Source organism: Perca flavescens, chromosome 15 (genome assembly GCF_004354835.1).
Source record: "Perca flavescens isolate YP-PL-M2 chromosome 15, PFLA_1.0, whole genome shotgun sequence".
Taxonomy (NCBI): Eukaryota; Metazoa; Chordata; class Actinopteri; order Perciformes; family Percidae; genus Perca; species Perca flavescens.
The window spans coordinates 28,796,656-28,820,731 of record NC_041345.1 but is presented as its reverse complement, the minus strand read 5'-3'; the positions used below and the strand labels follow the sequence as shown (position 1 = coordinate 28,820,731).

At 41.7% G+C, this 24,076-nt stretch overlaps 1 protein-coding gene across 2 annotated transcripts; it reads left to right on the top strand.

Annotated features, from left to right (window-relative positions):
* The first annotated feature begins 1,644 nt into the window (after nucleotides 1–1,644).
* cln3 (CLN3 lysosomal/endosomal transmembrane protein, battenin) lies at nucleotides 1,645–23,887 on the top strand. 2 transcript variants are annotated; one of them, XM_028600068.1, is made up of 16 exons: nucleotides 1,645–2,132; nucleotides 3,354–3,390; nucleotides 3,848–3,944; nucleotides 4,213–4,296; nucleotides 5,714–5,793; nucleotides 7,564–7,649; nucleotides 9,205–9,277; nucleotides 10,410–10,553; nucleotides 12,060–12,199; nucleotides 16,838–16,890; nucleotides 16,971–17,039; nucleotides 19,449–19,504; nucleotides 19,624–19,717; nucleotides 22,954–23,094; nucleotides 23,228–23,387; nucleotides 23,519–23,887. In XM_028600068.1, the coding sequence occupies exons 1-15, from the start codon at nucleotides 2,075–2,077 to the stop codon at nucleotides 23,342–23,344; spliced, it is 1,329 nt and encodes a 442-aa protein (XP_028455869.1). In that variant the 5' UTR covers nucleotides 1,645–2,074; the 3' UTR covers nucleotides 23,345–23,387; nucleotides 23,519–23,887. The 2 variants fall into 2 exon arrangements, with proteins under 2 accessions (XP_028455869.1, XP_028455868.1); XM_028600067.1 differs by having other exon boundaries at nucleotides 23,228–23,391.
* Nucleotides 23,888–24,076: the final 189 nt, after the last annotated feature.

Here is a 24,076-nt window from a genome sequence, read left to right as displayed (position 1 = left end):
GCGTCCAAACAGAAGTGCAAAAAAAAAAAAAGCAGAAAAGTGCAATGTGATATACAAGTGTAGACAGGTGGTGCATGGACAGGACAAGAACTATACTGCAGTGTTATAAGAGCAGAATAAATATGGCTATGTAGTATGTAATATGAACAATGTATGAACAACATGTAGATATACGCGCAATGTAGTAGCAGTGACATTATACTAGTAGTAAGAATAATATACATATAATATATGCAGTGTATTAACAGAATATATAATAAGAAAAACAGAAGAAATATGGATATACTGAATGGACCAGTGAATTCTTGTTTCAGTAATACTTTCTCTCCATGCTGCTCAGACTTTTAGTCCTTTATGTTTGTTGCTTGACAATTTATTTGAACACCCACAACTGACCATTCATGAGCAGTAGGCTATACAAACAGTCAATAAACCTCCTTCCTTTTACTCTCAGAGTACTCTCTTACATTTACTCAAGTACTGTGAAGTACAGTTTTCACATACTGATACTTTGCTTGAGTATTTCCACTTTGTTAGGCTTTACATTTTTTACTTTAACTTTAAAATGCATCACAGAGTTGTTGAATTAATGGTAAAAGTTATACATCCAGAATGTTGTGTTAGCTCTTTAAATATATGTTATTTAATAATAACATACTATGCTCTGAAGTAACAGTAGAGATCTTTTTTTTACAACTTTAAAAGTAAGCTTTTGAAGGCACCTAAGTCTTTTATAAGTCTTTAATATATCACATTTAAAACTGATAATTGAGGAGCGGCCTCTAGCTCACCCGGTAAAAGCCTGCGCCCCATGTAGGCTGAAGCCTTTGCAGCGGGCCAGGGTTCAAATCTGACCACAGTCCTTTGCTGTGTGTCATCCCCCATCTCTCTCCTGTCTATCCACTGTCACTCTGCAATAAAGAGGAAAACAATTAATCTTAAAAAAAATAATTGCTAATCAAGGTTTCAGTAGAGGCAGTGCTTTAGTAATTGGCTTGTGAGTAACTTAGACATAGTCATTATTTCAAATCTCCAGTTAGCTTTTAGCACTGACTTAATGTAAGGCCCTGTGGAATATGTCTTATGGGTTTCTTTTAATTCTCAATTGTGCGATTCCTTCCTGGATCCTGTTATCACAGAAACTATTGGGCTCTACATTAATGCTGCCATCAGTCTGTGTCTGGCCCCAGTCGGCCCTCGTCGGATTAATAGACACTTGCACACAGGGCTAAACAAGTTTTCTGGGGGAAACCCTGTATGAAGTATGAACTCTAGGAACATAGCCCTGACCAAGTAGAAGGGGTCTCCCACCTATCCTGACCCCAATGATAATACCAATTTTCAATCAAAATCATACTCAAGTGAAGGTTTATAAATGTTAAATGACATTCAATCATGGATGTAAAATAATAACACAGCCGGTGATGCTGGAGCAGGGACAGTGAAGGACAGCGAACTGGACCACAGCCAGCTGACAAAAGCCACATATAATGAATGACAAAATAGTTTTAACTAAAACTTAAAGACTTTTTGATATTAGCAACTACTGTGATTTGCAAACTAATAAAATAAACGGAAGCGTGTCCAGCTAAGTTTGTATCCTAAATAGCGTCAAACCGAATGGGAACGTTGGGGCTGGATTTGTTTCCGCGGGAATTCATTTGTGTGAAACACCGCATTTTTTGTGACGTCGTCAAAGTTTACAAACATTAATGTATGAGCTCGAGTACGGCGACGGAGACTACAAACATACAGCTCGTCCGTCTTAGTGGTGACTCTGCCGCTTTGTTTACGATGTACCGTGGCTTTACGTTACAGTTGTTTCAATTGTTAGCTCGGTGTTGTGTCATAGCCGGTTCCCCTTTCGAATAGTGTTTTTCCTCCTGTAAAAAATGTGTAGCGCCCCCCTTCCGTGGTTAGGTTCGGTTCAGGTTTAGTTAGGTGGAAATTTAGCCCGGTAACGTTAGCCAGGTAAACTTAGTTAGGCCAGTAACAACGTAAGCCCGGTAACGTTAGCCCTGTAACAACAACGTTAGCCCGGTTCCTGCGCTCATTTGTAACGTTCACGTTCAACATGGAGCAGCCAGCCAGCGTCAACGCAGATCCTGTTCAACGGTCTGACCGTACCGCCGGTGGGTCTGTCCTTTTTTTTTTTTTTTTCTTTAACTTTATTAACAAAACACAATTTACAAAATCTCTCATTGGGAGACTAATATGCAGAACATAGTTAAACACAGTGAAATAGAACAAATTACAATAAAAAAAGTAAATACAAATAAAACTAAAACAAAATAAATCAAGCAAATGCATTACAGTCCATAAGGCATGTCAAAGTTGTTCACATACATTGTCCTCCGTCTTCATATATTCTTAAAATAAAATTACATGGAAGCTTTACAAATTATAATGAGAAATATTTTGAGACATCTTCACATAGAGAGTAAATGTTATCACTGGAGTCTTTCAGAAGTTTCAGAGAAGCAAAGTATTCCCTCAGTTCAATTTTAAACACCATTAGGGATGGATTTTTGTTTTGCCAAATACATTTATGGATATGGTATTTACCCATAATTGTTATGATATTGTAAATTCTAAAAAATTCTTTCGGAAGATTTTCATTGCCAAAAAGAATTTGCTCCAACTTTAATTGTGTAATTTTCTCCATTTTTGTTTCCAGCCAATTCATGACATTTTGCCAGAATCTTTTTATCACTGGACAAGAGAAAAACAAATGTTCAATAGTTTCATCTTCCTGGGAACAGAACACACATGGCTCCACTTCAAAACCAAATCTCTTTTTAAGCATTGCTGCTGCTGGATAATATCCATTTATAATTTTGAATTGCATTTCTTTGATTTTAGGAGGTATAGGCCATTTCATGAATTTGATATATTTATTTGTTATTATGTCATCAAAATGCCTTATTTTTATATTTTGGTTAAACTCATGAAATAGTTTACCTTTGAATATTTTGCTAATACAATTATTCTTACATCTTTTGCTATTCAGGGGAATTTGATTTAGTTGCAGTTTAGGCAAATTGATTTGACTTTTGGAATAATGTAAATAGTTTTGTATCATATTTAATAAGGCTATTGGTATTGCTTTACATATCTTATTAAAATCCCTTATTGAACTTTGTATATTAAATTTTGTTTTAAAATCGGTAAACATAATAAAATTACCTTATTCATCTAATATATCTGTGATGAAAATAATTCCCTTTTCAAACCAATTTTTGAAAAAAACTGTTTTACCGGTGGGTCTGTCCATCTGTCAGCACTGTGTTCATTTACATTCCAAACATATCGCAATATATTATGATTCTCTAAAACTCTTGTTATCTATGTAGGTCGGTGCACACAATGGCGAAACTGGAGTGGATTCTGGTGAGTGTCCAGTGTTTAAATTAAGCTGAAAGTCTAGTTTACAGAACCACAGCAGAGTGGCATGACGTTAGGCTACTATTAAACTAATACAACCGAACCATAACTAGTGTTGTATAAAATAAGGTGTTTGGTGTAGGACAGTATTAACTAGATATAACATGAAATCAAATTGTTTATTAGTCACAAATAGCTCTGCACATTACAATTTGTACATTGATATTTGATATTTTTTTTTTTTCATCTAAATGATAATTTTCATGTCGCCTACTTTTTTTTAATTAAGAAAAAAAAATCTTGTGAAGACAACATTAAACACTGTTTGGCATGTACGCTGTTGGTGTTTTCTCAGAGAGAAACCACTCAGCCGGTGGCTTAGTTTTTAGATTTTGATGCATCTGAATCTAACCCAGCCTGTATTATCTACCTGCTCTTCTAATAACCCCCCGACCCCCGCCAGGCTCCTCGGATTGTGCAACAACTTTGCTTATGTGGTCATGCTGAGCGCCGCCCATGACATCCTCACAAAACAAGAGACAGCAAACACCACGGCATCAGTAAGAAGGCATATTCAAATATTATTGCAGTGCCCCTTTGTTATAGCTAATGGCTTGAAGCTACAATAAAGTCTGTATTGACATAAAGTGAGAAAGCTTTTCTTCTACAATGTCCATATAGTATTTATATTGTGTCTGAATATTTGGAGGAATTGTATTTTGATGCTTTGGCAATATTGCTATTGAAACTTTGATGCCAATAAATTCCCATTTTAATTAAATTAAATTGGAAGCAAATGATTAACTTTTGACCCTTTTTCATATCCAGACTAAAGCCACGTTGGCCATGGATTTCCAAGGTGGGAACAGTAGCAACAGTAGCCGCTACGACTGCAATCCTGTCTCTACTGCGGTAAATGGAGAGTCACTACACAACAGGGAATTACCCTAACCAGTCTGTATATTGATACAGTGGTGCTCATAAGTTTATGAACCCATGCTAAAGTTGACTAAAAAGAGGAATAAAAAAAAAAATCATCTTTTGGAAATTGATCTTAATTCTTTAATTTAAAAAAAAAAATGAAGAAAAATGCAACCTTTAAGGACACCAATTTTCTTTGTGAATTAATAATGTATCGTAAATAAATAAAGGTTCTTCCTTAAAATACAGGGGGCATAAGTATAGACGCAGGCAGATTTTTATTTTTAAAGGCCAGTTATTTCATGGATCCAGGATACTATACATCCTGATAAAGTTCCCTTGGCCTTTGGAATTAAAATAGCCCCCCCACATAATCACACACCCTTCACCATACCTAGAGATTGACATGGGGTACTTTCCATAAAATCATCTCTCAATGCAAATCAAACCAGCTATTAGGCTATCTGGAATAAAACCATGCCAATCTCTAGGTATGGTGAAAGATATGTGATGATTTGGGGGGAGGGGCTATTTTAATTCCAAAGGCCAAGGGAACTTCCTGGATCCATGAAATAACTGGCCTTTAAAAATAAACATCTGCCTGCCTCTATGGGAATTTAACATAGGGGTGTACTTACGTATGCCCCCTGTATTTTAAGGAAGAACATTTATTTATTTACGATACATTAATCATTCATAAAGAAAATTGGTGTCCTTAAAGGTTGGATTTTTCCTCATTTTTTTTTAATTAAGGCCTTAAGATCTGTCCCCCACACTTACACTACACTGTTGATTTGAACGCACCATCAGTAGTCAAGTGTGCACGTTACTCAGGTTGCGCCCTCCCCACACACACACACGCACACAGACACACACACAACCCCACACACATATATTTGCAGCACCCCCTCTGACCCTGAGTAATAGATTCAAACATGAAAAAATGTCTTCACTTTTATCATATTGATGACCTTAGTACCATATACTTGGTTCATTGGCATGCGCCGCCTCCGTGTGGCCAGTTAAAAATATTAGCAGGGCTCCCATTGGGCGAGATGCGGCAGTAAAACAGTATGGAACGGTTCATGGAAATGTCAGTGTTTCCAATCATAAATGAAATGTAGGCTAATTGGAATCCATGATTTGGAGAGACAAATGGGAGAGGAACTTTCAATAAAAATCCTCCTCCTGAACAATCTGTCCCCCTCACTTCGGAAATTACGGCTACGCCCCTTGTTAGAGGACATATATAACATATATATTACCGCTACAATGGCATTGGGACCCATAAACACTCTTCCAGAGAATTGTAATATTGTAATTTCCATCTGCATTTCTTAATTGGCACATCATGTTTGTCACTAATGATTTTAAAAGAGGACTTTTGGTCTGATGCTTGTCTCCTCAGGCTGTGCTGTTAGCTGACATCCTCCCAACACTCGTCATCAAGTTGTCTGCTCCCTTTGTGATCCACAAACTGCCTTATGGGTAAGAAAAAAAAAATCAAGGCCATTCCATATTAGAAATGTCCAACAGTCATCCCGTCATTTATTATTATACAGAAATATTTGGGCGCTAGATTTGGTAATGTGGTGGTTACTTTGGTGCCTCACATTACTTTTTGTCACAGCAATATGATCAAATAGCTCGCCCAGTACAGAGTCCTTTACAGCGTGTCCCCTCCCCCCCTTCTCATCTTTAAGCTCTCCTGTTGTTTAAAGGCCATAAAAAGCCCCAGAAAATAATCTTTAAAAAAAGAAAAGGAAAAAGAAACTTCTGTCCCAGCCAAAATGTTCAAATAGTGGCCAAGACCAGGCCTCGATTTGGACCATTTTTACCCTGCATTTAGCACATTTAATTCACTACTTCTTTCCAGTAGCTTCCACTTTGCTGTTTTTGTATCGTCGATGAAATTCAACAGCTGTGGTATGGTGTGGTGGTGATGGCGCAGTGGATATGACACGTGCCTTTGATGTGGGAGACCAGGGTTTCCCATTGTGATACATCAACCAATGTGTCCCCGAGCAAGACACTTAACCCCTAGTTGCTCCAGAGGCGTGCAACCTCTGATATACAGCAATTGTAAGTCACTTTGGATAAAAACATCAGCGAAATGACATGTAATTTAATAATGTAAGGTAATGGTAACATATGTTTCTGTGTCTTCCAGCTGCTTAGTTGGCACAATGCTTCCTTTTTACTGGTGGTCCTTCTATTTTAAAAAAAAGTAGAAAAAGAAGTGCTTAAAATATTGATAAGGCATTATATTGTCGCCCTTGGTGCGATACAATAATCAATACGCTGGCGCCAAATATCGATATCTACTGTAGGAAAATAACAGATGCCCCAGCCACGTTTAAGTCCGAAGTCTGGACCCATAGTTGTTCTGTAGTTCTGTATTTTTTTATTTACAGTCTGAAAACCTTGTGCTGCAGAATTGTGCCGTTTTCTAATAGTTTGGACTTACAGTGAATAAAGAGAGGAAACCTGCACTTAACCTTTTCACGGGCATTTTTATGCCTGTGAATCATGTATAATCATGTATGATTATGGGATTGTCTAGCAATATATTGATTATCGTAGCATTGTTGTATCCTGATGTTATCGCTGTCGTGAGCCATATGTCGCGTGGTCTATATCAACGACGTTTCATTTCTGGGATTGTTCAGGTGCCACCGGAAGTTCCACCGGATGAAGTCCCTTATTTTCGGGCCAGATGTCCCTCACCTTCCGCTTCCTTTTGTTTCGGCATTGTAAACCGCGGTGGATTTCTGAGGACTACGGTTAACTGCTCCTCAGATCTCTGCATCTCTGTCCAATCGGAGTTCTCTGTTGCACGACTAAAACAACCTTTGAACGTACACACGTTCCACCAAAACAAAGTTCCTTCCCCGAGGCTGTTTTGCAGAGTCCCCGGGGCTCCGTGCGGGGCTCAAGATGATTGTGATTGGTTTAAAGAAATGACAATAAACTGGGGTTTAATGATTTATTGCCATTAAAGAAATGACAATAAACCAGAGCCTGTTTTTCGCCCTTCCCAGAATGCTCTGTGGACTAGCCAGACCCTCCTCCGCAGCGCTGTGGAGGAAGGTCTGGCAATGCGAGACTATATATCGTGTATCGTATCGTGAGGTACCCTGTGATTCCCACCCCTAGTTAATAGAGCAAAAAGAACATTGTACAAATAAAAGCAAACCCATAAATGTTTGTGTACTACTGCCGTGTTGTAAACGTACCACCTCATTTCTGTTTTCCCAGCTTCCGAGTGCTGTTCTGCGCCATCATGGCAGCAACAAGTTTCCTCCTCGTGTCCTTCTCCACAGCTGTGTGGATGAGCATTCTAGGTGAATCTGCCATTTTTTTATTTATTTTTTTTACAGAGCTTTTATTATTTTTAGTCATAGCTTTTATCATTATTGGTGGTGGAACTTTCAAGAATTCTGATGATGGATTAGATACCGCCTAATACATTTTCTGTTTGATTTCCTGTCGTCTTATCTGAAAGGGCGCAGCTGCAGTAACAGAAACACGATACCATTTTAGGCTTATCACGACCTGCTGCTAGAAATATTTCTCACCACGCTAAGGCGGATCAGTGAACTGATGTTTGAGATCAAGATACCTTCTTTCTAAAGTCCGTAGCAAAGGAGTTTAAAAGAAGCAGGCACATGAGTCTAACTGAACAGACAGTTAACACGATCAAGGGTCTTCATTATTGGTCATGTGCACAACAATTACAGAAGTAGTGGTTGGCAATGAAAATCTCCAGCCTCAAGGTCCCAACCAGTGGTGGAATGTAACTAAGTACATTTACAATAGTATTATACTTAAGTACAAATGTTGAGGTACTTTACTTGAGTCTTTTCCTTTCATGCCACTTTCTACTTCTACGCTACATTTCAGAGAGAAATATTGGACTTTTTACTCCACTACACTCATCTGAAAGCTTTAATTATCAGTTACTTTACACATTAAGTGTTTTTTTACAAAATAAAACACACATGCAATGTTTTATTTAACTATTAAATAAAATAATTTAATTAATTAAACTACCCAACAATGTTCAGGCCTTACAAGTCCAGCTGAAATGATTGGACCATTAAACACACAACTGTTTGGATCCTTTCCACTTTCTAAAATGGGAGGATTTTTTAGTACTTTTACTTTTAATACTTAATATTACTTTAATACTACTTTAAAGTTTTAGTGCGTAACTTTTTCATATAATAAACGTCCGTTACATTCAAGCCATCGCCAAATGAGTGGCTACAAAGCTAATTAAGACTCTCAGCTCCACGCAACTACCTCTGTATGGCGCCTATGTTCAGAAGTTTGTGGCGTCCGGCGACTTTCCCGCCTAGGCAGTTTATTAAAAAGATAGATTCTAAAGACAGTACCGTTCACGTATACATGCGGGCGCCATCTTGGGAAAGCAGTCACAACCAGACGAACGCCTGCAGATTCCAAACCAAAACGGGGTCAGAAGTGTTCTTAAGTGTCTCCGGTTTAGAGGCTCTGAAACGCCAGAGCAGGGGGAATGCGAATATTCGTTTTTTTAAACCAAAACGTAACAATGTAAATGTAGCCTAAGTCCTTTGGCATCATTTTGAGTGACGGGGGTCAAAGAGGAAATTCTAAAGACTAATTGGGCGCTGAGTAGCAATACCAAAGAGGAAGTAACATCATTTGATCCATACTAACTTCATATAAATGATTCCGGTGTGACTTCACAACTAATTGAATTAATTACAGTAAATAATAATAGTCTGAAGTTGAATTCAAATGAGATTGTTGTTCCTTGTCAAACACAGGAATGAGCCCCCCCCCCCCCTGTGATTATTACTTTTCTGTAATGAATGAGCATCTCTGTCCTCCCCTCTCCCCCCACTGTGTTTCCAGGAGTGGTCTTTGCCAGTATCAGCGCTGGACTGGGAGAGCTGTCCTTCCTCTCTCTCACGGTCTACTTCAGCAGGTAAACACTCATTCCAACAGCACGTAAACTTCTCTAATCGATATACTGCAAGCAGTGGTGGAATGTAACTAAGTACATTTACTCAAGTACTTTACTTAAGTACAAATGTTGAGGTACTTGTACTTTACTTGAGTCTTTTTCTTTTCATGCCACTTTCTACTTCTACTCCGCTACATTTCAGAGAGAAATAGTGTACTTTTTACTCCACTACATTCATCTGACAGCTTTAGTTCCTAGTTACTTTACAAATTAAGATTTTTTAGCACACAAAACACATGTAGTTTATAAAATGCAATACCAAGGTGCTGTTGAGCAAGTCGCCGAATAATTTCCCCTTTCCCTGGTGGAAATGTACAGGCTGTTTAAAAAAAAAAAAAAAAAAACTTTGAGAGAAATCTGACATTCTTGATTTTAGAATTGTGTTAGTGAATGTGTGTTTTTTTTTTTCGGCACTTGACTCTGAACTCCCTGATGTAGAAGCGTCCTTAGATAAACCTTCCTCTTTGCAACCACAATGCCATGTGACCATAGCATGACTACTGACTACACACAACTGAACTGAAAATCTCAAGCAAGCTTCAAGTCCCTGAAATATCCTTTTAATTCCTTCCTGTCATGTAGCTGCTGATGGTCTAAGACACAGATCTTCAACAGGGGGGCCCCTTCTTAACATAAATCCAACATATTTTTAGCAAACATAAATCAGCCTTTTTGTAAAAAAAACCAAAACAATAATGGTAGGCTTACTGGCCTGTATGCAAGGGTAGCCATCCACAGAGCCATTTATAAAATCATGCCAACAGTTATTTTTATAGCTTAGTATTCTATGCACTAAAAATGTATGTGTAAAGGCTTTAGGCCGCCCAAACATTATTGTAGGCCCAGTTTAATATGCAACTTAATTTTATACAATCTGTAGTAGGGGGTCCCTGCTCCGTCTGCCTTTTAAGTTATGGGGTCCATGGCTTTAAAAATGCAGGAGACCCCTGGTCTAACAAACCATGTGTATGCATGTACGTTTATCTCTCATGTTCTTGTGTTCTAGTGATGTGTCGGCCATTACACACACTACGATGTGTCTTTTGATGATGTTTAGTGTGGATGGTGAACCCTGCTTTCCCACCTGCTTTAGGGATGTGCTGGGAGGCTGGGGCTCAGGTACCGGTGGCGCTGGTGTTGCTGGAGCCTTGCTCTACTCGGGCCTCACCCAAATCGGCCTGTCGCCCCAGCACACGCTTCTCATCATGCTGGTGGTCCCGTGTGCTATGTTGTGCAGGTGAGGTGTGGAAGTACAAAGATAAGACAGACGCTGTCATTCGAGAGCTGAAAAGGATTTGACTGGAGAAGAATGGAGAACAGTCGATACCAAAACATGATCCCATTTGATCTAGATTCTAGATTAGATTGTTAAGTTATGAAACGGTATAGAGCACATGTATAAAACTCAAGGCCCGCAGACCAAATCCGGGCCCTTTGCACATTTTGGCACACTTAGTGTTGTGCACCATACTAAAAAGACTGGAAACTGTTTTCCAAACTGTCATTATGTGACACTCAACGCATAATTTGGTGGATTTGCCGACTCTGAGACTCAGAAATTCCCCCAGGACCAGAGTTTGCATATTCAGGCTGTGAAACTGTTTGCTGTGAGTCAGCTGCTTTTAAAACTCAAATCTTTGTTTTGCTAAACTCTATGAGGCTAAGGAACTTTTTTTCCTAACTTTGCACCAACCCGACAGCCGACCGTCAGGAGGAAAGGCAGTCGGACTGATCAGTATCCCCGAGTTGGTCAAAAAAAGTGCCTCGGAACACCCCAAGCAACGGCGACTTGAGCGTACGTTCTGCACGACGTAATACGTCTCCATAACAGCAGGCGGTGCTAATCTGTATTGTCGACCCAAAAAATGTAAACCAGCAGCTGATTGGACGAACGCGTCACTTGGGTCTGGCTGCTCCCGGATTTTACAACCGAGCGTAATGGCGACTCATTCAGAATACGATCTCATATTTTACGAAGATAGTTCACTGTCTGAAAACATTTTAAGCGAAATAAGAGAAATAGGCCGTGCAGTTGCTGAATCTGTCTTCATTTCAGATCGACAAAGGTCAGTTTGAAAGATTTTCATCAGATTTTGAGAGGCTGTTCGTCACGCTAACATAAAGTGCACTGATTCGCAAGTCAAGCACTCCACCAATCAGATCGGTCATTGAGTCCGACTGCCCGTCCTCCGACCCAGCAAGTCAGGTCGGCCAAAATGAAAGCCGACGGCCCCCTCCGACGGACGGCGGCACGGAACACACCAAACAGACTCGAGTCACCGACCTCGCCAGACTGTCTGACGGCCGATTATCGGGTTGGTGTGTCAGGGCCCTAACACTCCTGGTATAGAGGAATGGATAGGCAAAGCGTAGACAGACAGATCATTGTGCTTATGCATGACGTTACACATTTCACTCTATGTAACGCTGGAGCTGCACAGTTTTATTTGTTATTGCACTTTTTCATGTTGATTAGGATTTTGAATTGATTAACAGAAGATTGAAAACCGTAAATATGAAGAAATCCAAAGGGAGTGGCTTCTCTTCATACACTCTGTTATTGTGTACTATATTGCTTTGTTGAATATCATTTTAGATTCCACAATCAATTAAAGCTGACTTGCTTTCAGGCCACACTTTCTCTGTTCATTCCGTCTCCTGTTTCACCCACAGTTCAAATGAAATGATTCTTCTTCTTTGGCTCCCATTTTTTTGTTGTTGTTGTTGCTTACACCACCACCAGCTATTTCTTCCTGCTGGTTCTTCCACCTTCATTACCGCAGTGGAAATACCGGGATACCGAATACGCGGCCGTGGGCTCCGAGGATAGACGGCGGCTGATGGATGATTCAGAGGAAGAGGAGCAGGCGATATCAACCCCAGGTACATGTCGCACACTCTCGCATGACAACAAACATCATAAAAATGATAATGATTGAATGAACTATTTGACATGAAAACAAAATCCAGTGAGTGGTAAGTTTAGCAGCAATTGTGCAACACATTCATTTGAATGGCCTAGCAGCGGTGCATTGCTGTAATGTAATCAGATAATATTTAAAGCATGTGTCAGTTTTGTGGAGGGAACATTTTTATCTTAATTTTTATGGTGAAATGAATGAGTCATTAGTTAGACACTAGGACTTTCCAGTCATTTTGTGAAAGCCTGGTAAGATGTGAGGTCAGATCAGCGGAACCAGTTTTATCTTGGTTTTGAGGCGGCTGTGTGTCATTCAGATATGTGTGTGTGTCTGCATTAGAAGCGATCAAAGAATCTGTATGTGGGTGGCTTTGTGTGGGGAAACATGTTGGATGTTATCTGCTCTGTGTGTAGCAGTGAAAACCGATATCTACAAAACTGGTATTTGCGCTTTCTCCCCGATGTGTATATAAGATAGCTTCGGGGTTGTTCAGGGTTGATCTGTTTATTTAATTTTTTTTTCTTATTCTTCTTTTGATACAGCTAGGCTAGCAGTTTCCACCCTGCTTCCACTATGTGCTTAGCGTGGCTGATAAGTCAGACCGCAAACAAGTCATTGAACTATTTACTTTAAACCTGCAATATTTGATTAGTTTGGCCCCTTGGGGGAAAAACACAACATTATAATAATAATAAAGTTATTAAATAGTTTCTTATTTACACATTAAAGGCCCAGTGTGTAACGTGTTTAGTTGTTCATTATCAACATCGGTGTTGCCCGTTCACAAAGTTGTCCTTTTTTCATGAATATTTACCGCCACCATCAATTCCAAGTATTCCTTTTGGCTTGAAATATTACATTTGCATTTGCATGAACTGGGGTAGAAGCTCCATATTCATGCTCCATCTTGAAATACGTTAGCTGGTGAGGGACATACAGGACATACTGCTCCACCTTTTGCGTTTTTGCTGTCACATGATAAACTCACAGGTGCTGCTAATGCTGCTAATGGGTATCGTAGCTTCCCAGCCCCGGCGAGTTTGAAGAAGGAAACACGGAGGATCACACATATTCAAAATCCAAATTTCAGGAACAGGAGTTCAGGATATTGAAAAGAGCAAAAAGACCGGCTTTTTGAAGCGTGAAGGCTACCGTGGCTCTAATACGTACTTTGAACCGCGTGGTGCGAGAGAGTTGATTGCGATATATGATCTCAACGCTAGATGGGAGAAATTCCTACACATTGGACCTTTAAGAGCCCATTTAAATGATCTATGGTCTAAAGTGGTGCATTTAGGGCACGTCCAACTTCATTTTTGCTAGTTTAATGGTGCATAATCTGGGAGGAAAGTAAGACGCAAGGGGCAAAGGGGTTGCATTTAGTCTCTTAATTAATCATAGGTATGTTTTGAATGTAAAATGTATTCAACCAATCAGAGTGTCATTCCCATAACCCTTAAAAGACAGGTGTGCCTGGCGCATTGCTATTTAAAATAAATTGCCGATTTGGGAGTGGCGGAGCTGTCAACTGATCACCATCTGGTGGTGAGTTGGGTCAGGGGGTGGGGGAAGACTCTGGACAGACCTGGTAACCCCAAACGGGTAGTGCGGGTAAATTGGGAACGTCTGGAGGAGGCCCCTGTCCGACAGACTTTCAACTCACACCTCCGGCGGAGCTTTTCGTGCATCCCTGTGGAGGCTGGGGGCATTGAACCCGAGTGGACAATGTTCAAAGTTTCCCTTGCTGAAGCTGCGGTGAGGAGCTGTGGTCTTAGGGTCTTAGGTGCCTCAAGGGGCGGTAACCCACGAACACCGTGGTGGACACCGGTGGTCAGGGAAGCCGTCCGACTGAAGAAGGAGTCTTTCCGGGATATGTTATCCCAGAGGACTCCGGAGGCGGTTGCAGGGTACCGAAGGGCCCGAAGGGCTGCAGCCTCTGCCGTGAAAGAGGCAAAGCAGCGGGTGTGGGAGAAGTTTGGAGAAGACATGGAGAAGGACTTTCGGTCAGCACCAAGGTGCTACGGGAAAACTGTTCGCCACCTCAGGAGGGGGAAGCGGGGAACCATCCAAGCAGTGTACAGTAAGGATGGGACACTGTTGACCTCAACTGAGGAGGTAATAGGGCGGTGGAAGGAGCACTTTGAGGAACTCCTGAATCCGACTAATACGCCCTCTATGTTAGAGGCAGAGCTGGAGGATGATGGGGGATCATTGTCAGTTTCCCAGGTGGAAGTCACTGATGTAGTCAAACAACTCCACAGTGGCAAAGCCCCTGGGATTGATGAGATCCGTCCAGAAATGCTCAAGGCTCTGGGTGTGGAGGGGTTGTCCTGGTTGACATGCCTCTTCAACATTGCGTGGAAGTCTGGGACAGTGCCAAAGGAGTAGCAGACCGGGGTGGTGGTCCCCCTTTTTAAAAAGGGGGACCAGAGGGTTTGTGCCAATTACAGGGGTATCACACTTCTCAGCCTCCCCGGTAAAGTCTACTCCAAGGTGCTGGAAAGGAGGGTTCGGCCGGAACAATGCGGATTCCGTCCTGGTCGTGGAACAATGGACCAGCTCTTCACTCTCGCAAGGATCCTGGAGGGAGCCTGGGAGTATGCCCAACCGGTCTACATGTGTTTTGTGGATCTGGAAAAGGCCTATGACCGGGTCCCCCGGGAGATACTGTGGGAGGTGCTGCGGGAGTATGGGGTGAGGGGGTCTCTTCTCAGGGCCATCCAATCTCTGTACGACCAAAGTGAGAGCTGTGTCCAGGTTCTCGGCAGTAAGTCAGACTTGTTTCAGGTGAGGGTTGGCCTCCGCCAGGGCTGCGCTTTGTCACCGATCCTGTTTGTAACATTTATGGACAGGATATCGAGGCGTAGTCGGGGTGGGGAGGGGTTGCGGTTTGGTGGGCTGGGGATCTCATCGCTGCTCTTTGCAGATGATGTGGTCCTGATGGCATCATCGGCCTGCGACCTTCAGCACTCACTGGATCGGTTCGCAGCCGAGAGTGAAGCGGTTGGGATGAGGATCAGCACCTCTAAATCTGAGGCCATGGTTCTCAGCAGGAAACCGATGGAGTGCCTACTCCAGGTAGGGAATGAGTCCTTACCCCAAGTGAAGGAGTTCCCTAGGGAGGTGTTCCAGGCACGTTAAGCTGGGAGGAGGCCTCAGGGAAGACCCAGGACTAGGTGGAAGGATTATATCTCCAACCTGGCCTGGGAACGCCTCGGGATCCCCCAGTCGGAGCTGGTTAATGTTGCTCGGGAAAGGGAAGTTTGGGGTCCCCTGCTGGAGCTGCTCCCCCCGCAACCCGATACCGGATAAGCGGACGAAGATGGATGGATGGGATCTGCCCGTGCGCAAAGTGGCAGACCCTCTGCCGTCTCTCCCAATCCCCTGTCCTATCAACACCAATAAACTACTTAACTGAGGACGGCTGCGCATCCCTGTGTGTGTGACAAGCATGATGCATGAATCAGTTCTGACATAGTCTCCCATTGCCAGACCTTCCTCCACAGCGCAGCGGAGGAGGTTCTGGCTAGTCCACACAGCATTCCGGGATGGGAGAAAAACGTGCTCTGGTTTATTGCCATTTCTATAAACCAATCCCAATCGTCTTGGGCTCTGCTAAGTGCCGGACGGAGCCGCGGTGCCGCTGCAAAATAGCCTCGGGAAGGAACTTGTTTTGTGTCGTTCTAAAGTAGTTTAGAACAGTGGAACAGGAATCTCAGATTGGACAGATAGTTTCGCTAGCTGCCTGGATTGACCCTCCAGAGATCTGAGGAACAGTCAACACAAAGAAAGCGGAAGGTAACGGACCTCCGGCCGAAAAAGAGGGACATCCGGTGGAATTTCCCGGCGGCAACGGAGCAATCCCAGAAGTGGAACGCGGTGAATATAGACTAGTTCTGACGCCATCCAAAACCGCGTGTACACTTAAATCATCCACCCACCACCCACCTGAATTATTATTTCCAGTCATCTACCAGTCCCTGTAGGCTGTTGCTTTTAAAATGATGTATTGTATGATTTATGAGTGTTTGCTTTAATAATTAGGGAGGCTGCATCAGTACTTGTAAATGTTTCCATGCGTGCAGTGTTGCACTCATCTTACCATGTGGACGACGCACCCTTTAAATTGGTTTTTGCGAAACCAGGTTTTTGTCGGCCAATGGTGCATCGCTTTCTGCTGCCTCAAGATAGCAATGCGCCACCAATGCACCTGACCAGACCTCATTTTAAAACCCACATGCCCATGGGTGCACCACCGCCACCACAGCTTTGAATATTCGCTGTTGAAAAGCACAGAAGCTAAAAAAAAAAAAAAAAAAAAAAAAAAAAATGGTATTCGGTAGACTAATGCAAGTCCAGCTGGACTGCTGGTTCCCTTCTCTTGAGATGACAGAATTGACTTTTGATTCATGTATAAAGAACATCTGGACAGTGGAGTGAACCTGCGGTGACTGAATTACTGTGACTGTGCTGTTTCCCCACAATGAAGCCCCCCCATTTTGTCATGTGATACACAGGCAGATTAAAAGAGGCTGTTGTTGATGTGAATGAATTGTAAGTACTGCTGTGTGGTTGTCCCCCCCCCCCCCCAATGTAACAGAGGAGAGGACCGCCGGACCTCTCACCCTCACAGAGAAACTTCATGTCATCAAAGTGAGTGCACTCTTCACTTTACTTCCAACCTGAGGATTTGTCTGGTTACGCTGTTAACTGAACATTCTTCCTGTGAGCAGGGCTTGCTGTGGTTTGTGCTTCCCCTGGGACTGGTCTACTTCGCCGAGTACTTCATCAACCAGGGCTTGGTAAGTTCTCTGGCTCCCTCTGGTATCCCGTTCATCTTACTGCATGGCGTTAAGCCGGACCCGACTTCTGTGTTGTGTAGGCTGTATGCAGCGGTGGAAGAAGTGTTCACATCCTTTACTTAAGTAAAACTACTGTAACAAATACTCTGTTACAACTTAAGGAAGCGCAAAGGATCCAAACTGTTGTGTGTTTAATGGTCGAATCATTTCAGCTGGACTTTATAAACATGTGTTTTGTGTGCAAAACTCTTAATGTGTAAAGTAACTAAAGCTGTCAGATGAATGTAGTGGAGTAAAAAGAACAATACTTCTCTCTGAAATGTAGCGGAGTAGAAGTAGAAAGTGGCATGAAAAGAAAAGACTCAAGTAAAGTACAAATAGTTTATTATTTTATAATGTCGTGGACAGTCCCCCCTGCGATATTACGAATCCCACTATGGCCACGCCAAGACCCGCCCTTCAATAGCATTTATTGGCCAGGCGTACATGAGAACGTAAGGTAACGTAACCCCATTGGTACAGGTCCTATCCCCTGACCAATCGGCTATCCTAAACTTAACCACTCAAGGTCAAATGCCTAACCCCAACCAATCGAGCTGCTTCATAGGGCGGGTCTTGGCGTGGCCATAGTGGGATTCGTAATTTTACGTACCCCCTTAATTAACTGCACAGTAAAAGGAGCGGCTTTTAGCCTCTACGGCTAATTTCCAGCTGTAGTCCCCAGGCAGCTGACAATAGGCATCCTAAAATACAACGGTTAACAAATTATAATAAATGACATTACATCTATAATGACAGCAGGCCTGAGCAAAAGGGATTAACCCTTGTGTTGCCCTTGGGTCAAATTTTTATTTTCAAAGTTTTTATATCATTTTTCACCATTTATATCAGAAATATGGGTTTCTTTGAACCAAAATGCCCAGAAATTACATGGATGCATGTATGTGCGTTGTGTGGAACCCAAACAACGATCTTTGCATGTAAAATGAATGATTACTTTTATTGAATTTTGGGTGTTTTATTCTATTTTATAAACATGTTTAAAAATGTTTAAATGGTTTTAAAACCGTATCATGACTAAACTTTGAGTGTACTGTGGTTCACTCAACATCCTTTGATCTTAACTATTAGTCAAAATAATTTATAATTTCTGCTTTTTTAACTCAAAAATTAGGTATAATGTCATATAAATTAGGTTTATTGACCATGAATTTAAAAATAAAATGTTGAATAAAGTGACAAAAGCATAAAAAGCACCAAAATTCTAAATTCACTTTTGACCTGGATGGACAACAAGTTTACGGTCGACGGGAAGACAACACAAGGGATTAAAACATACAAACAAGTGGCACACAAACAAGCCAGTTCCTCAAGAAAAGCGCAATTATGCGATCGCATAATTCAATGCATAATAATTTTTTTTTTTTTCAAATACGCCGCACTTTCGCCGCATAAATTGCCGATTTCCGCGCAAAATAGTCGGGGTTTGCATGATTTCATAATCCCCAGGTAAAGTTCGGAGTAATTTACCCTAGGTTCCTTTGCACCATGACCTCGAGCCAAACACCCCCCCAGAAGCTTTTTTCACCTGGGTCTAACATTGGGCGAGTTAACGTAGAGTAGCGTTAGCAGCTGAATAGCTTAGCACAGGGGCTAATGGACCCACGTTTGTATCTCGTAAATGACCCCACTAATAATGCCCGAAATGATACCAAAGGTCTACACTAGTACAGGTTATGTACTCATAAAACGATGGATTGGAAAGTTTGTAAGTACACCAGAAGTTTATGAACACTTGCCTGCTCTCTTCTGCTCTCTGTTGCTGCTGCTGCTGCTACCTGCAGTTAGACGAGTGCTTAGGGCCGTCTACAAATTACTACACCGAAAAGAGATACAACAAAAATATTTATTAATTGAATGATTAAATAAGGTAATGTCTCCAAACTTACCTCAATTATTACTTGTCTCCTGCTAGTTATATTACAACACTTACTTTAAAAAATAAGTTAAATAAAAAAATATTTTTAAAAATATTTACATAAACTTCTGGTGTACTTACAAACTTTCCAATCCATCGTTTTATGAGTACATAACCTATATGTACTAGTGTAGACCTTTGGTATCATTTCGGGCATTATTAGTGGGGTCATTTACGAGATACAAACGTGGGTCCATTAGCCCCTGCGCTAAGCTATTCAGCGGCTAACGCTACTCTACGCTAACTCGCCCAATGTTAGACCCAGGTGAAAAAAGCTTCTGGGGGTGTGTTTGGCTCGAGGTCATGGTGCAAAGGACCCTAGGGTAAATTACTCCGAACCATCACTTTAAATATATACTGTATATATACTGTATATTGCAAATCTTGAGATGATAATGAGCGTAGAATAATGTCGACGTTTTCTTTTCCAGATGGAACTGCTGTATTTCCCCAAATTTTTCCTGTCCCATGCAGAGCAGTACCGCTGGTCAGTTAACCTCACTTGGATATTATTCTGACGGCATGACTTTATTTAAGTTGTCTAAGGACGTAGTTATTAATTGTGTGTGTGTGTGTGTGTGTGTGTGTGCGTGTGCGTGTGCTCAGGTACCAGGTGCTGTACCAAGTTGGTGTGTTGGTGTCTCGGTCCTCCCTGTGCTGCTTCAAGTGCAGGAAACTGTGGACTCTCTCTTTGCTGCAGGTGAGAAATAAAACGTAAAGTACAAATCAGCAGAAAAGGGATGTTTTTGGATGAAACATGACACCCTGCCTGGATTACTATTCCCTGGTGGCTGAATGGAGGTTGTTTTTTTACCCTGATCCTGTTTAAATCGATCTAAAATAAAATAACAACACCAGCTAGAGCATTCATTCTTTTTGCAGCAGAAAGCTAAGTGGGCATTCACACCAAGAAAAGCGATCTGGCAATTTTCCGCTGGGTGGTGTGGCCGTTGGAGTATAAATGAAACGGCCCATTTGTGTGACGTCCCGTTGTGTTCTTAAACCTTCCCCCAACAAAGCACAATTAGACTTTATATTGCACAATTACAGTTTTCCGTCAGATTGTTATAGATTTCGACGTTTCCAACCTCACTTGAAGGCAGTTTCATTTCACAGGAGGGAGAGAAAGACAAGAGCCGAGCGAGACATAGCGAGTGCGGGACTCTCACACCGCCTCAAAACCATAGCTCTAAACCAGGGATGTCAAACTCATTTTCCCAGAGGGCCACACTGGAAAAAGAGAATCACACCAAGGGCCAGACATGTAGGGTTTATTGACGTGCTTTTGTTACTGCATGTCACTTTTTTTTTTTTAAACATTTTGGTTGCTTTTTTCCTCATTTCTGTTGTTTTTGTGGCTTTCTCAGACATTTGTCACCTTTTTGTAAATTTGTTGCTTTTTCCGACATTTTGTACACTTTTTGTTGCATTTTTGTTGACATGAAGCCCTACAAAAAGTCATCAAAAGAGTTCCTTAGCCATCGTAGAATTTAGGAAATCAAGAAAAACAATTATACATTTTTTTAACAACAACAACTTGTTTTACAGCCTGAATATGAAAACTCTCCGCTTCTGGGGGAATTTCTGAGTCTCAGAGTCGGCAAATCTGCCATATTCTGCTTTGAATGACAGGCAATTACAGTTTAAAAAACACTTTCCTGTGTTTTTGGTTTGGCGCACAATTAGGTGGGCCAAAATGTATTGTGAACCTAAATTGATATACGGGCCAGATCTAAATCTGCAAGGGGCCGGATTTGGCCCGCGTGCCTCGAGTTTGACACATGTGCTCTTAACCCACCGACAAGTCTGATCGATGGTAGTCTATGGCTATCGTCAGACCAAGCTCAGTCTTTTAAGATTGAACGTTAGTCTGGGGGAGTCTGCTCTGTATGTTCTACCGCACAAGAGGCCTGATCAACGGGCACAGTTCAAAATGACTCTGTATGCAATTGGATAGTCCTTCAACCAATCAGACCAACGATTCCGGGTGACGTAGCGGCGACAGCGGCATCAACGGTTTAGCTGCCATGGAGTGCTGCGCTTCGGTGGCCGGCTTGTTGAATGCAAAGAAAAAGCTGCTTGGTCGCTTCTCGCTTCTGCCGATAGCGAGTGGATAAGCCAGTTTGTGATTGGTCCCCGCAAAACTATGTGAACGGAAGCAGGATAGATAAACGTACAGGTTTCCAGCCTGAGCTGCAGGGCGAAATCAAATCGCCGGCAGATCGGGCTGGTTTTACCCAGTCTAGATCGATGGGGTTGCGTTTCTCCAAAAGTTGATTCGGTCTCAACTTTTTGCCACGGGCCGCTGCAGGTTGCGTGTACCTGTCATCTCCTTTATCTGGTCAGGGAGGGCATGTTGTGTCCTCAGGCTCCAGACGAGGATAGTCAGTGGCTCCTTGTTATCTTGTGGGAGCGCAATCATTTTTCTAACATCCTGTATGAAACGATCCAAAATAAAAACCATAACAGGTAGAGCAGTCATTCTTTTCAAGCAGAAAGCTAAGGTTTCAGTCTTTCCCGTCATCACGTTGTACGCTCGCGATGACGTCATTACGTTACGGGACGTCCAGTGCTACACAGCAGGCGGACCATTTCTATTGCAGATGAAACCATCAAAACGCGTTTACACTCATAAGGAGCATATCTCATTAACAAAAAAATGTACATAGTTCAAATAACTTATGGAGTGTTAAGGAATATTTGTTCATGTTTCTACATTTAGAAATCTTTTGGATCAATATTTTTTGTGTTTATTTCATCAAATGTGATGAAAACACATTTTATTTATTTATTTTGTTGTTTGTTGACTTGCATAACCATTTAGCTTAGGTTGTGCTGATTTTAAGGATATGAAGCATTTGAAGATACTCAATATCTACATATACAATAAGCAAACGTACCAATGTAGGCACTGGCAAACCTTTTTTTCTGCAGAGTCCAAAGGGTTCATTTGTACATACGCTGGTCAAGATATTAAAAATTCAAAGTTAGTAGCTTGCTAGGTGCAGTAATTACCTACAGTTTATTGGGAAACATTATGCATTATGTATATATATTGCTTGAGCCATATATTTTGTTGCCACAATAAATTGGAGACAGATTGGAGTACAGAAAAAAAAAAGAAAAATTGAAGTTGTTCTATTTAAGTTCATATAGTTGTTGTAGTGTAGTAGAACTGTATTAGCATTGATACTAAATAACTAATGAGTGGCAGAATTGTCAGTAATGATCACAACACTGTCGGCGCATCCTTGTGACGTAAGTCTACCCCCACCCCTCCTCCACACGATTCCTAGTAGTGTATTAAAGGGGCCCTATGCAGTTTTGGCCATTTCTCCACAGTTTTCTCTCTTTCTGCTGACAGGTCTCTCTATAGAGCCCCCCCCCGCCTCCCCCTACAGCTTCAGAATAGATATTTTGCAGCTCATATGTTTACTCGTGTCTGACTCGTCTCTCGGTCAGTCTGCCGTTTCCTCTTTCTCTGTTCCTCCGACAATGCTTTCCTAGCTTTCTGCTTCTTTTTTGCCGGCTCAGCCATGACGATAGTGTGAAAAACTCCATCGCTACCAGTGCCGTGAAGCAATACGTTATATCGCGAGACCTGATATCACGCCATACTTCCTGACGCTGAGGCCGAAAGTTGCAAAGGTGGTTTTTCAGCTCACAGGCGCGTGGGGGGGGGGCGGGCGACCTCCAATTCAACTCAAAAGAAAAGTCATATAACCATTCCAATGACTCTGAAGCTGTTCAGTTAAGGTAAATTAAGCTAAAAAACAAACTTCATAGTTCCCCTTTAACCCATCAAATCAAGGAGGACACGGAGGAATGAAAAAAATGATTACAAAAAACATCAACTGCTTACTGCTGATGTTTTGTATCACAGCGTTGATTTCCAGGCTCTCTGCTGTCCATCTCCCTCCTCTCTGCCTATCCCAGGTGCTGAACGCAGTGTTGCTCCTGTTGGCAGTGAGTTACCAGTTCCTGCCCAACGCCTGGCTGGTGTTCCCGATTGTCTTCTATGAGGGTCTGCTGGGTGGAGCTGCGTATGTCAACACCTTCTACTTCATCAGCAAGGAGGTCAGGCCAACTTTCTGTCAGTTGCAAAACGAGTTCCTATTTTGGCTATTTTGCAGTGGCACCAGGGGCTGTTTTGTTCATCATTCTACATGAAAAATCTAGCGTGGGTTCATTTCTTTCTTCTCTTCCACAGACTGAAGACCGACAGAGGGAGTTTGCCATGGCTGCTGCCAGCGTAGGAGACAGTCTGGGCATAGCTCTGGCTGGACTAGCTGCCTTCCCAGTCCACAGACACTTCTGTTCCCTGTGACCCAGCCCACACACACACACACAGCAGGATGAAAAAGCAAGACGTGGGTGTGTTTTTACTGTATTTAAGGGATTGTTTTTATTTTGTATCATCTGAAATGAGTTAGAGACCATCTGACAAAAGACGACTTTACTCCTACATATAAATATTGACTTCATACTGTATTCCATGCAGATTCCTAATCGCCACCAGTGAGCCATCCAGAGAGTGGTGACAGAGCCCGTTATCCCATGATACAAGTAGTTTTCAACAGGGAGGCATGGTAAAAGCTTACACCACTTAATAATGTGTTTGGAATTTGCTTGTTTGCACAAATTGCACTAAAGGCCAACATTTTCAAAAATGAAAATGTCTTAATGAATCGAACATATTATTATTTGTGAAGAAAAAAACCCACTAATGATAACTGGCCTATAGGTAAGACAGTCACTAAATTAGCCATCCACAGATACAGTTCATCCTTAGGAGTCGTGGCAAAATCATGGCAATTATTATTTTAATAGCTTAGTATTCTATGCACAAAAAAAGGTATGTATAAAGGCTTACATGTTATTGTAAGCCCAGTTTAATATGCAAGGCAAGGCCGCTTTATTTGTATAGCACATTTCAGCAACAGGGCAATTCAAAGTGCTTTACATAAAACATTAATGAGCAGTTAAAAAAAAAATTAAAAATGAAGAAAACAAATTGAGATAAAAGATAAAATATGAGAATAAAAGTTACAGTGCAGTA